Source organism: Hemiscyllium ocellatum, chromosome 32 (genome assembly GCF_020745735.1).
Source record: "Hemiscyllium ocellatum isolate sHemOce1 chromosome 32, sHemOce1.pat.X.cur, whole genome shotgun sequence".
In the NCBI taxonomy this organism is placed as follows: Eukaryota; Metazoa; Chordata; class Chondrichthyes; order Orectolobiformes; family Hemiscylliidae; genus Hemiscyllium; species Hemiscyllium ocellatum.
In genome coordinates, this window is record NC_083432.1 from 18,300,449 (window position 1) to 18,314,250 (window position 13,802).

Consider the following 13,802-nt stretch of genomic DNA (forward strand, 5'->3'; position numbering starts at 1 on the left):
GGTCGAGGTGAAAATAGGCTTTGAGATTGCCACAATGCTACTGGTAGTGGAGAGATGGTTCACTTCTTCAACTGTGCATCAATGATGAAAGGAGTGAATGTCCAAGGTGTTGTATGGGGCATAGATCAAGCTGACTATTCCTGAAGAAGGGCTCATGCCCGAAACTCCTGCTCCTTGGATGCTGCCTAACCTGCTGCACTTTTCCAGCAACACATTTTCAGCATAGATCAAGCTGACTGCTTGATTCCAAATTTGCCAACACTCAAACACTCTTGGAGGCACACTCATCCAATTTTCAAGAAGACTATTGTTTAAAATTGGTAAATGGAGAGGAAGAATGGCAGATTTGTGAGCAAGAATACACCTCCTTGAACTATGAAAGCAACAAGTAATACATAACATGATCAAGCAGTCAGCATGGCTTCATGAAAGGGAGATCAGGCCAAGATTAGTCCTAAAGTCCAAAGTATCATGGGCAGCGGGAAGCAGCACCCAAACCTTTGGAGCTCTGACATGTCAAATAAAGAAAATGAAGTAGTCTGTTCAGGATTTGTACTTAAATTATGCAATGACAATCACAGCTCACAGTTTAACTCTAGTGATTCTCCTGCTTCACAGACTGGTGCTTCTGTCACATATGCAGTAATCTGGCTTGGCAAATTTGCTGGATTCTTTGAGATGGTAACAAACAGTGTAGATACAGGAAAAGTAGATTTAATATATTTGGATTTTCAAACAGAACTTGATCAGGTACCACGCACTAGGCTACTTAATAAGATAAATTAATATAAGACCCCATAATGTTGGAGGTCATGTATTAGCATGGTTAGAGGACTGGCGAACACAGAAGACAGAGTTGGGATACAGGGACATTTTCAGGATAGCAACTTGTAACTAGTGGGGAACCACAGGGATCAGTATTGCAGCCCAAGCGAATTGGATGAGCAAAGTAAATGCACCCCTTGACCATGTTTGTAGAAGACACAAAAACAGGTGAGCAGGCAAGAGATGAGGATAACACAAAACAATCTGCAAAGGTTAAGCAACTGGGCAAAAACATGGCAGATGGAATATAATGCGGGAAAACGTTAGGTTATGCACTTCAGCAGGAAGAACAGAGCAACTGGATATGATTTAAATGGGGAAAGACTCTAAAAGCTATGGATCAGATGGATTGGGAGTCCTTATCGATGAATCATGAAAAGCTAATGTCCGTGCACAACAGGTAATAGAGAAGGCAGATGGAATCTTGTCTTTATTTCAAAGAAGTGAAAAATAAAAGTTGAGAAGGTTTCGCTAAAACTATACACCACAGCTTTCAGATCACAGCTGGAATACTGTGAACAGTTTTGGGCCCATTACCTACTGGAAGATAAGTTGGTACTGGAGGCAGTCCAGAGAAGGTTCGCTAGATTGTAACCAGTTACGAAGGGATTGTCTTCTAACAGAGGATGAGTGGGTTGGGCCTGTACTCATTGGAAATTAGAAGAATGACAGGTGATCTTACTAAAACATACAACATTCTTAGGGGACATAGAACATAGAAAAATACAGCGCAGTACAGGCCCTTCAGCCCTCGATGTTGCGCCGATCCAAGCCCACCTAACCTACACTAGCCCACTTTCCTCCATATGCCTATCCAATGCCCGTTTAAATGCCCATAAAGAGGGAGAGTTCACCACTGCAACTGGCAGGGCATTCCATGAATTCATGACTCACTGACTAAAGAATCTACCCCTAACGTTTGTCCTATATCTACCACCCCTTAATTTAAAGCTATGCCCCCTCGTAATATCTGACTCCATACGTGGAAAAAGGTTCTCATGGTCAACCCTATCTAAACCTCTAATCATCTTGTACACCTCTATCAAGTCACCCCTAAACCTTTTCTCCAATGAAAACAGCCCCAAGTGCCTCAGCCTTTCCTCATACGATCTTCCTACCATACCAGGCAACATCCTGGTAAACCTCCTCTGCACCCGTTCCAGTGCCTCCACATCCTCCCTATAGTATGGCGACCAAAACTGCACACAATACTCCAGATGCGGCCGCACCAGAGTCTTACACATCTGCAACATGACCTCAGGACTCCGGAACTCAATTCCTCTACCAATAAAAGCCAGTACGCCATATACCTTCTTCACAGCACTATTTACCTGAGTGGCAACTTTCAGAGATCTGTGTACATGGACACCAAAATCCCTCTGCTCATCCACACTACCAAGTATCCGACCATTAGCCCAGTACTCCATCTTCTTGTTACTCTTAGGACCTGACAGGGTATATGCTGAAAGGCTGTTTACTCTCATGGGAGAATCTAGGATCAGAAAGCACAATTTCAAATTAAAGGATTGCACATTTAAAATAGGATGTGGAGGTGCCCCTATTGGGCTGGGGTGTACAAAGTTAAAAATCACACAACAACAGGTTGTAGTCCAACAGAGATAAGAAAGGTTTTCTTCTCTCAGTAGCAAGTCTGTGGAATTCTTCACCACAGAGGACTGTCAAGGCTGGGTATTGAAGTATGCTCCAGCCTGCAATAGACAGTTTTTAAATCTATAAGGGATCAAGGATTATGGGAAAAAGCCAAAAGTGGAGTTGAGGATTATCAGATCAGCCATGATCTCATTGAAGGGCAAAGCAAACACGATGGCCTGAATGGCCTACATGCACTCCTGTCTCAGGGTCTTATCAGGTCAATTTGAACTAAAACACATTAGCACGAATGTTTCGTTGTCCTTTATCCAGCGTTCACAATATCAACAGCTGAATGTTAATCCTGCATATCAGATGAAATATTTGCATAATCTACTGGATGCAACCTGCTGAGATGCTGCTGAATAGCAGACACCTTTTTGAAATGAACATTGGCTGGGAACAGTAAACATTTCACCTACTGGACTTCCACTATGTAATTTCTTTAACAAGTAACTGCAGTTGTCAGTTTAATTTTTAATTGTAGACATCAGGTGCAATTATTTTATAGTTTATTTGATGAAATATCCTCTGAATTGACGCCAAGCTGCTGTGCAAAATAAGGCTTTCCCTTTGGAACTAAGCCATTCAGTTCAAACCAAAACAAATCCCACTTCAATCTCTGATCAATACAAAGTTAATTGATCTCAGGCAAACCTAATGTTCAGTACAGTACAACAGACATTCAACAGAAAAGAAAAATCTGATTCCATTTCTGGTGTGGCTGCACTGGTTTCTGTTGGAAAATTCACATGTTGAAATGTTAAAATGCTTTTCTATTATCCAGGCATTATAGTAAGATGTAATTTACCTTTTCCATCCTTAATCACCCTGATTTGGTACAAATTAGATGTTTGTTCAATCACTTTAGAACAAACAAGTTGTGTCACATGTAGGCCAACTTCCAACATACCAAGTGGTATGGTAAATGCTTTGCCCAGGACTATAAGAAACTATAGAGAGTTGTGAACACAGCCCAGTCCATCACACAAGCCAACTTTCCATCCATCGACTCCATCTACACTTCTCGCTACCTTGAACTCAGATTTCTCCAGTTTCCTCATTTCCCCTCCCCCCACCTTGTCTCAGTCGGTTCCCTCAACTCAGCACCGCCCTCCTAACCTGCAATCTTCTTCCTGACCTCTCCGCCCCCACCCCACTCCGGCCTATCACCCTCACCTTGACCTCCTTCCACCTATCACATCTCCATCGCCCCTCCCCCAAGTCCCTCCTCCCTACCTTTTATCTTAGCCTGCTTGGCACACTCTCCCCATTCCTGATGAAGGACTTATGCCCGAAACGTCGAATTTCCTATTCCTTGGATGCTGCCTAACCTGCTGTGCTTTAACCAGCAACACATTTTCAGCTGTGATCTCCAGCATCTGCAGACCTCATTTTTTACTTGAAAAGGTAGCCAACATCAAAGATCCCTCCCACCTCAGTTATTATCTTTTCTACCTCCTCCAACAGGCAGAAGATACAAAAACTTAAACCCATGTACCAACAGATTCAAGAACAGCTGCTTCCCTGCTGTTAGCAGACTTCTGAATGGACCTCTCATATTAAATTTAATGCTAACCTTGTTGTCTGTGCACCTTCTCTGCAGCGGTAACATTGTATTCCTCACACTGTTCTACCACCCTAATGCATTTTGTTACAGTGTGATCTGCCTGTACTGCATGCAAAACTTTTCACTGTACCTGGCACATACAACAATCGTAAGTTAAATCAAAAACTTCAGTAGAGGACAACAAGTTTGCTTCCTTAAAGGGCATGAATGAACTGAATGAGTTTTTAAAGTCATCTAAAAACTTCACAATAGCGGTTTATCTCCAGATTCTATTATTTTAAAAGACAGACTACAAATTGTAAAACTGATTTGATAGGATTTGATTCCACCCCCTCTGGGTTATTAGTCGAAGCCACAGAATTATAATCCAGCAACATAACAAACACCACTGTGTGTACGGTGATGTCAGGATGATTCCACAATGGAGTCTGACTGCATCTCCAGATTCAAAATGACCCATGACTCATCTAACTGTCAACACAGAATCTTACAATCCTTACAGTATGGAAGCAGGCCATTCAGCGCAAGTCCACACCGACCCTCCAAAAAGCATCACACTTCTACCCCATGCTATCCCTGTAACCCAAACCACTTAGCCTGCACAATCCTTGGACACTATGGGAGGAAACCCATGCAGACATGGGGAAAATATGCAAACTCCACACAGACAGTCACCCAAAGCTGGAATTAAACCCAGATACCTGGCATTGTGAGGCCACAGTGTTAACCACTGAGCCAATGTGCTGCCTCACACGTACAATGAGCACGTGGAGGAGGACAGCCAAGTGTACAGGCCACCCTCCCATCCAGCTTCCATGGATAAAGCAAGGCAATCCGAACATAATAAAAGCAAATACTTGGCAACTTCAGGGTAAGAATTCAAAATTAAAACATTAACAAAAATCTTCCATTACATTTTCCTGCTCACCAAAATTTGAAAGAACCATCATTGCCTCAGGGAAATATTACCATGCAGTCACTGTAAATCTGAAGCTGGCTTGAAAAAGCAGCTTGTTTGTGTACTAGGAGCAGATGCCTATCTTCCTGTTCTCATTTCTCAAACAGTGAGCATCCAGGCCCATGTGAAATATCAGTGGAGGTTTCAGACAGGAGCTGGGGTCACATCCTCCCCAGGAAGGGAGCCTCTCTCCTCCTCAGCGCTCTTTCACAGAAGTTTTGGCCGAGCCTGGAGACCAAGTTAATTTTGGTCAAGGTGAGGTATGGCTGTGCGAGGTCAGGGATCTCTGGTGGTGATGTGAACGGGGGTGGGGAGAAGTGGCAGAAGAAGAAAGCTCACAAACTCGGCAGTGGAATCTTGGACAATCAGGGCAAGGATCAGTTTCAAAACAACAAACTAGATTTAAAATCTGCAGTCTTTATTGCCCCTCTTTATTGAGACCACCTCAACTATAGATGTGAGCAAGGATTAAAAAAATGTCAAGAGATTAAAACTCATTTTTGTGCACTAATTGTCATCAAGCAAATTAAATCTACCAGACAATTTAACCCCACTTGCAGCAATTATATTCTCTGTACTGTACCTCCCTTTCTCATATTAAAAGGTAGCCCATGCTATTTTTCTTTTTACAGAATACAGATTAATTGCCACTAACTGGAGGGAAGCCTAACTGTTTATTTCAAACTGGGGGCTTTTAAAAATGACACCCTATCCCCAAGTCTGGGGAATGCTGACTGGGCTCTTTGAATCGACCTCCTCAAGCTTAGCTTTATGTGATAGGATTGGGGTGGGGGGTAAGTATGGGGCAGAAAGCAGTAAACAATAAAACAAAACCATCTTGCACACCCAGCAATGACTGAAATTGTAAACACAGGACACGTACAGAAGCCTCCATCTAGCCGGCCTCCGAACGACCCGCTTGTTTTACACACACACACACCCTGTTGACAAGACCAACAGATCGCGTTCGCTGAAATCCAAACATCCTCGTCCATTTCAACACATGAAACCAACATCCCCCCAACCCCAGCGCCCCCATAACCAGAGAGGAAAAAAAGAATAAAACGACCAAAACGGTGCCCTCCGCTTCTTTGCGGAGGGGTCAGACAGCAGGTTCCCATTGCCTGTCTCTGATCTCCCGGTCATTGTTCAGCTCAACACCGATTCCCCAAGCGGGGGGTGTGTGTACCATCCACACATTCTCACCCTTACAAAGATTAGGCAGGGAGATTAATATGGGCAAATCGTTTCTCCCTCCCCCCCGTTTTATAAACCGACTGGAATATATAAAGGGAAGCGAGCCTCTCCCTCCCAGTATTGCTGACCCCCCCCACCACCCACCGCCGTGCTGCGTTCATTGTGCTGCACTCACCGTGTAAGGCTGCTCCATGCAGCGCTCTGCCGACGCTCGAACCGAGCAAGCACAGGAGGCTGAACCTCAGAACCGCAAGAGGTGGCATTCTTACAGGGACATCACTGGAGAGCGCGTCCGCCTCTCATATCTCAGCCATCCCTCCGCATCGCCTGCAACACGCTCAGGCTGCTGCTCCCGAACCCTCCTTCCATCCCCCTCTCTCCTCCCCACCACCCTCCTCCTCCTCCTCCTCCTCCCTCTCTCTCCCCCTCCCCTTCGCTCCAGCCACATCAAACTCGCAAATCGCGTAATGGTCTGTCTCAGTGTCTTCAGAGAAAGGGGGAGGGAGGGAAAATAGAAAGGGAAAAATGAAATTGCATTCATTTCCCCCAGCGCCATCCTCTGTCCCACACTGGCATAGCGGCGAACAGCGTCCGTCCTCATGCTCATATTTTACAAAATAAATTAATTACCTGCCCCTGGCCGTATTTAGGTTTATAATCTGACCGTAATAAGTGGCCGGCAAGGGGTCAAGTTAAACCGGTGCATTGGCGTCACTGAGATGTGGACTGGGTTACAAAGAGCTATTGCTCTCCAATTCAAAATACACAAAAGGGGAAGTGGGAGGGGAAAGGGTTTACTTTTAGGGGTCACTTGTCATTCAGGGGTAACGCTCTTACCAGACTGATGGTCATGAGTTCCACACTAAGCATCAGAGAATGTAATCCAGGTGGGTCGCCCAGTCCTCCTGATCTGAAACGTCCCTCAGGTGAACTATGGGGTCTGAGATGGTTGCCACAAGCAGGGCAAGAAGGGTTGAGAAAAATTGGGTTGTTTGGTGGCTTGTGTTTTTTCCTCAATTTCACCCTTGTTTGACCCCAGTGAAGTCTCTCAATGTTGTCGCTGCCTTCTCAATTGATCTTACCCCGTTTTGGTCAATGACAAGCCAGGGGCTTCCTTGAGGAATCCTTTGACCTCTTCAAAGATGCTTTGATGGCATCACTCTAGACACAGTGTCCTGTGTCTCTCCTTGATAAAGGAGGGTGGGTTTGTAGTTGGACAGGGAGTAGGTGGCAGATATGCTAGGAGGCTCAATTTGGGGGTTGTCAGGGTGGGTCTGATAGGGCATAGAGTTAGGAGGGAGTGAGGAAGTGGGAATCAATGATTGAAGTTGTATGAGGTGAAGTTTGTGGGGAGGGTATTGGATCTGAGAGAATAGGTGGGAAGTTGGGAGGCTGTAGAGTGGGGCTGTCAGGACAGAGGGTGATTCTGAGTCCATGATTCGGGAATGGGAGTTGCCAGGGTGGGGGTGTCAATGGGGGTGGGCCATATAACTGTCTAGTCTAAAGGGAAGTGTTGGATGTCTGTGTGGCAGCAGTAAGTGAGTTGGAACCATACAAAGTCTCTGACTCCAACTCAAATTTTGGGACATTTCTCCACACCAGATAATTACCCATTGGAAGTTTCAACGTTCCAGGAAATTCCTGCAAAAAGTCAGTCTCAACATGTGACTCCTGTCCACCAATTCGGAAGACCTGGCCAATATCTGGCAGCTTAATATTGTTTGTGGGATCTCACTGTGTACAATTCGGACTCACATACACAACTTGTTGTAATCATTTAGGAGATCAAGGGGATGACAACGGATTTGAAGTGACCAGATTTTCTGGAGTCGAGAGTGTGGTGCTGGAAGAGCACAGCAGGTCAGGCAGCATCCGACGAACAGGAGAATTTTACATTTCGGGCATGAGCCCTTCATCAGGAATGACAGATTTTCTGGAGTGCTAACTCAAGTTGGAATACATGGAAGCAAAGCAGCTGAAGGCGAGTAGTGGAAAAGAACAAATATTCACTAGGTCTGTTCGGTTACCTTAGAATATTAAGTAGTGTCTCTACAGAACATCAAAGGGTAATTGTAATATGCATAATGCGGTCTCTAAAAAGAGAGATACATGAGCTGAATATCCCTTTTCTTGCAATTTTCTGCTCTGAAATTATGACAGTAACATAATTCTTTATAAAATGGTTCACACTGATTCCTAATTACATATTCTCACTCTTGCATCTAAAACAATAATGTTCATAGAAACAAAAGCAAACCATTCAGCCTCTTGAGCTTATTCTGTGATTCACTGAGATCAAGGTTGGCCTATAACTATAGTTCTGTTTTCCCATCTTTGCCTCATTTCTCTTGATACCCATTCTAGCAAATAAAATTTCAATGACCTGCAACTTACTCCAGTTGTTCCCAGGCATCCACGGTCTTTCCGAAGGGAGAAAGTTCCAGACTTCGCTCACCCTTTGTGTGAATAAGGTGATCCAGATTTTCCTCTGAAAGGGCCTGGTTTTTGCGAGGTTTAATTTTATATGATGCCCCTCATGTTCAAATGCCTCAACAATGGAAAAGCATTTTTTCAGCACTTTCCTATCAAGACATCTAAATCAGATTTCTACTATTCCTCAATAGGCTATTCAGTACAGGTAGACATTTGGAAAACAAACTGAAGATTAAGTCCATGTTTTGGACTGCAGTGAATTCAATCAATTGGCAGCAAATTCTGTGAATACAGTCAGTCAAATAGATCTGTAAATAGAACATAGACAGGCAAAAAACAAACCCATTTTTGATTCTATGATTATCTTAATTAACAATTAAATGTAGAAGTAAAAATAATGGTTGCTGATCTGCCTCTCTCTTTAAGACAATAACTTAAGAGTCTGCTAATCCATTTTCTAAAAAAAAAGTAGCAGTTAAATTAGATTACTTACAGTGTGGAAAAGACCCTTCGGCCCAACAAGTCCACACCGACCCGCTGAAGCGCAACCCACCCATACCCCTACATTTACCCCTTACCTAACACTACGGGCAATTTAGCATGGCCAATTCACCTGACCCGCACATCTTTGGACTGTGGGAGGAAACCGGAGCACCCGGAGGAAACCCACGCAGACACGGGGAGAACGTGCAAACTCCACACAGTCAGTCGCCTGAGTCAGGAATTGAACCCAGATCTCAGGCACTGTGAGGCGTAACCACTGTGCCACCGTGCCACCCACTAATTATTCTTTCATATAGCTCCAATACTCAACTCAGCTCTCAAACACTAGCAAAAAGTTTTCTACATTAAAATAAACCCTTACCTGTGTCCAGAGGCCCACTGGTTCCACTATCTTCTTTCATCAAATTGATGAGAAATTAAAGGATAACCCATGTGACATCAACGTTCCTTATTTGACACAAGTACCACCTACAGACAGAAATCGGCAACTGCACGCTTATCATGGCAATGGCTCTAATAGCAACAGATTTAAAGAGATCAATGCCAATGAAGGGATAATAACGTGGAAAGCTGAAGTGAACCAGGAACAAGAAAGGGAAAAAGAGAGAATAGAGAAATATGTACCTCAGCAAATGGCTCTCCACATTACACTTTACAAAAGAACATCTCACCGTGTATAAAGGATCATTAATTCTGATACGTGGCTCAATAACATAATGCCAATATGCAGCTCAAACTGGCTTCCTGGATTTTCCTGATGGACACTAGTCCTTGGCCCCTAGTCTCTCCCACTAATGGAAATATCTTCTCCATGTTCACTTTATCCCAGTCTCTCAGAATTCTGAAAATTTCAGAGCTTTACCCTCATTCTTCTAAACTCCATCAGCTAAAGTCCCAGAATCTTCATATGAGAAGTGTTTTATCCCTGGGATCATTTTTGTAAACCTTTTCTGGATCTTCTCCAATGCCAACATATTCTTCCCTAGCCACGCGGCCCAAACCGCTTACAATATTCCAAATGTGATCTGACCAAAACCTTATACAACCTCCAAAGTACATCCTTGCTCTTATATTCTAGCTCCCTCAAATGAATGCTAATATTGTATTTGCCATCCTAACTGCCATCTGAACCTGCATGTTAATCCTAAGAGAATCCTGAACTAGGACTCCCAAGTAGCTTTGTGCTTCAGATTTACAAAGCCTTCCCCCATTTAGAAAATAGACTACATCTCTATTCTTCCAAAGGAAGTGCATAACCTCACATTTTCCCACGACCTATTCAATCTGCCATTTCTTTGCCCATTCTCCTAGCCTGTTGAAGTCATTATGCATCTTCCCTGCTTCCTCAACATTACCTGTCCCTCAAGGTATCTTTGTGTCACCTACAAACTTAGCAACAATGCTTTCAATTCCTTCATCCAACCTGTTAATGTATATTGTGAATAGTTGTGATCCCAACACTGACCCTTGCAGAAATCCTCTAGTCACCAGTTGCTATACTGATAAAGACCACTTTATTTCCACTTTCTCTGCTCCAAAAGCTAGTGCTTCTAAATAAACCTGTTGGACTATAACCTGCTGTTGGTGATTTTTAACTCTCTCCACACTAGTACCATACCCCTGATACCATCAACTCTTATCTTATTTAGCAGCCTTCTGCTTGTCAAAAGCCTGGAAATCCAAGTAGGTCATGTCCACTGGCTCTTCTTTATCTAATTGGCTCATTATCTCCTCAAAGAATTCAAACAGATTTGGTCAGGCATGACTCACTCTAACTAATATCTTCACATGCAGATGGGGAAGTGCACCACTTCGACTGGGACAACACATCCATCCTAGGATAAGCCAAGCAGGGACATGCAGAAAATTCCTAGAAGCATGGCATTCCAACCAGAACTCTATCAACAAACACATTGACCTTGGATCCCATTTACCAGGCCCTGAGAAAAAGAACAGGAAATGACATCACCACAGGAAATTGTGTCACCAACCCAAGGAAACCTGAACACATAAATAAAAAGTGGGCCATACTACCAGTTCTTCACCGGAGGCTCACTGATGATGTTACCTAGTATGATGATGAAATGTCTGAAAACAAACATCCAGCTGAGCAAGCAAACTTCCATCCATGACCTCCTGTTGATGAGACCATGCTGACTCAGCCCTATTTTACCATGCACTTCCAAGTACTCCCTCCCTTTTCAAAACAGTGGTGTTACATTAATTATTTTTCAGTTCTCTGACACCCTCCCTGACTCCAGTGATTCCTGATTTGTGGTGATCTATGCCTCTACAGATTCCTTAGCTTTCCCCTTCAGAACTTTAGGGTATAGTCCTCTTGGTCTGTGTGATTTATCCAATTTCAAATGTTTCAGCATCTACCAACTTCTCCTTAATGAAGGCCATTACCCTTATCTCTGCCCCCAACTCTCTTGAAGTTCTGGTATGGTACTGATGTCTTCCACTCTGAAGACTGATGCAAAGTAACTGTTTAGTTCCTCCACTATTTCTTTGCTCTCTGTTTACTACTTCTCCAGACTCATTTTCCAGTAGTCAAATGACCACTCTTGCCTCCTTTTCTTTTGTATATCTTTAAAAAACTCTTGCAATCTTCTTTTATATTACAAACTAGCTCACTCTCATATTTTACCTCCCCACTTATTTCGTTGTCCTCTGCTGGCATTCCAATCCTTTGACTTCTCACTAATCTTCGCCACAGTGTATGCTTTTTCTTTTGCTTTTATGCTGTCCCTACCTTTCCTTGTCAAAATTGTTTGCCTTATTTTCCAAGTATGTTTTCCCTTCCTTGGGATGAATTTCTGCTGAGGCTGCCCAGTTATCCCTGAAACATCTGCCATTGCTGCTCCACCACCTTCCCTACTTGGCTTCCAATCAACTCTGGCCAGCTCTTCCCTCGTGTCTTTGTAGTTACCTTTACTGCATTGTAATACCATTGCATCTTATTCCAGCTTCTCCCTCTCAAACTGCAGGGTGAATTCTATCATAATATAGCCATTATCCCCTCAGGGTTCCTACACCTTCATGCTCCTTCTTCCTGGAAGGAAGGAAGAGAATCTCAAGTTCTTTTGTGTGTAGCTGTACTGGAGTATACAAGAGGTCAGAAATCTCAAAAACCAAACAATTTATCTTCCACTGGTTTCATTATAACATGTTTTGCTCACATTGTATGTTTTCATAAAGTTCCGTGGAATATTGTTCTTCCTGTTACTGAGCACATTTGTAATGATGCTTTTTACTGTGAGAAATTGCTGACAGCATTGGCCGCATGAACATGACCTTCGAACAAAGAAAAATGGAACATTTTCTGCTCAAGAAAATGCTGACTCTGATCCAACTGAACACAAATCTCAGTTTTATGAAACATTAAAAAAAAAGCACGCTTCGATAAGCTGGTAAATTTAAATACAAATACGAAATCAGAAAAAGAATGGAAGTATGCAGCAGCCTTATCAGCATCTGTCTGTTTAACATTCCAGCCGTTGATTCTTTGTTAGCATTGAATACTGATAAAAGGTCAACTACCAAAATGTCAACACTGTGCTGTTCACCAGCTGGAAATATAGATCACACTCTCTGCTACTAGACCAGCTAGGACTTACCAACTATTAAATAAAAGCAGGAAGCACTGAGAAATTCAGCCAGTCTGGCCACTTCTGTGGAGAGAGAAATGTTTAGAGTCCAGTGTGGCTCTTTTCTGAAGTAGCAGTAAATACTGAGTTTTCCAAAGCTTTCTGTTTTAATTCCAGTTCTGCAATATCCGCCATTCATGGCTTTGATCTTAACAAGTGGGAGCTTGGAAGCCAACTGGAGTTGAGTGAAGGGGGTTCCAGGTCTCATCAATGAGCTAAGCTAATTGATAAGCAATTAATCAATAATCAAAGAAAGGTAGAGATGCCTTATTTTGGTATTGGATTGCAGAGGCTGTCACAACATGATCGATTTACTTTCAATGTCCTATTTTTCTCTCAAAGCTAATTGACCTCAAGTGTCATTTACAACCTGTAAAGTTATTTCTGTTAAACCGCCAACCTGGATGACTACTGTCAACATAGAGTCATAGAGCCATAGAGATACATAGCAGGGAAACAAACCCTTCAGTCCAACTGGTCCATGCCAACCAGATATCCTAAATTAATCTAGTCCCATTTGCCAGCATTTAGCCCGTATCCTCTAAACCCTTCTTATTCATACATCCATCCGGATGCCTTTTTAATGTTATAATTGTACCAGCCTTCACCACCTCCTCTGGCAGCTCATTCCATATACGTACCACCCTCTGGTGAAAAAGTTGCCCCTCAGGTCCTTTTTAAATCATTCCCTTTCCACCTTATACATATGTCCTCTAGTTTTGGACTCCCCACCATGGGGAAAAGACTTTGGCTATTCACCCTATCCATGCCCCTCATGATTTTATAAACTTCTATAAGATCATCTGTCAGCCTCCAACGCTCCCAGCTGATTTAGCTCAAATCTTCCAACCCTGACAACATCTTTGTAAATCTTTTCTGAATCCTTTCAAGTTTAACAACATCTTTCTTGCAATAGGGAGACCAGAATTGCACGCAATATTCCAAAAGTGGCTAACCACTGTCCTGAACAGCTGCAACATGACCTCCCAACTCCTATGTTCAACGCCATGACCAA

General features: G+C 43.1%; 1 protein-coding gene across 1 annotated transcript in view; it reads right to left on the reverse strand.

Annotated features, from left to right (window-relative positions):
- Positions 1–6,572, reverse strand: part of fam171a2a (family with sequence similarity 171 member A2a) — a 317,548-nt gene extending 310,976 nt beyond the window's left edge. The window contains exon 1 of the mRNA XM_060848694.1: positions 6,376–6,572. Within this exon, the coding sequence (XP_060704677.1) occupies positions 6,376–6,463 (88 nt within the window). The 5' untranslated portion in view covers positions 6,464–6,572. The remainder of the gene's footprint in view (positions 1–6,375) is intronic.
- Positions 6,573–13,802: the final 7,230 nt, after the last annotated feature.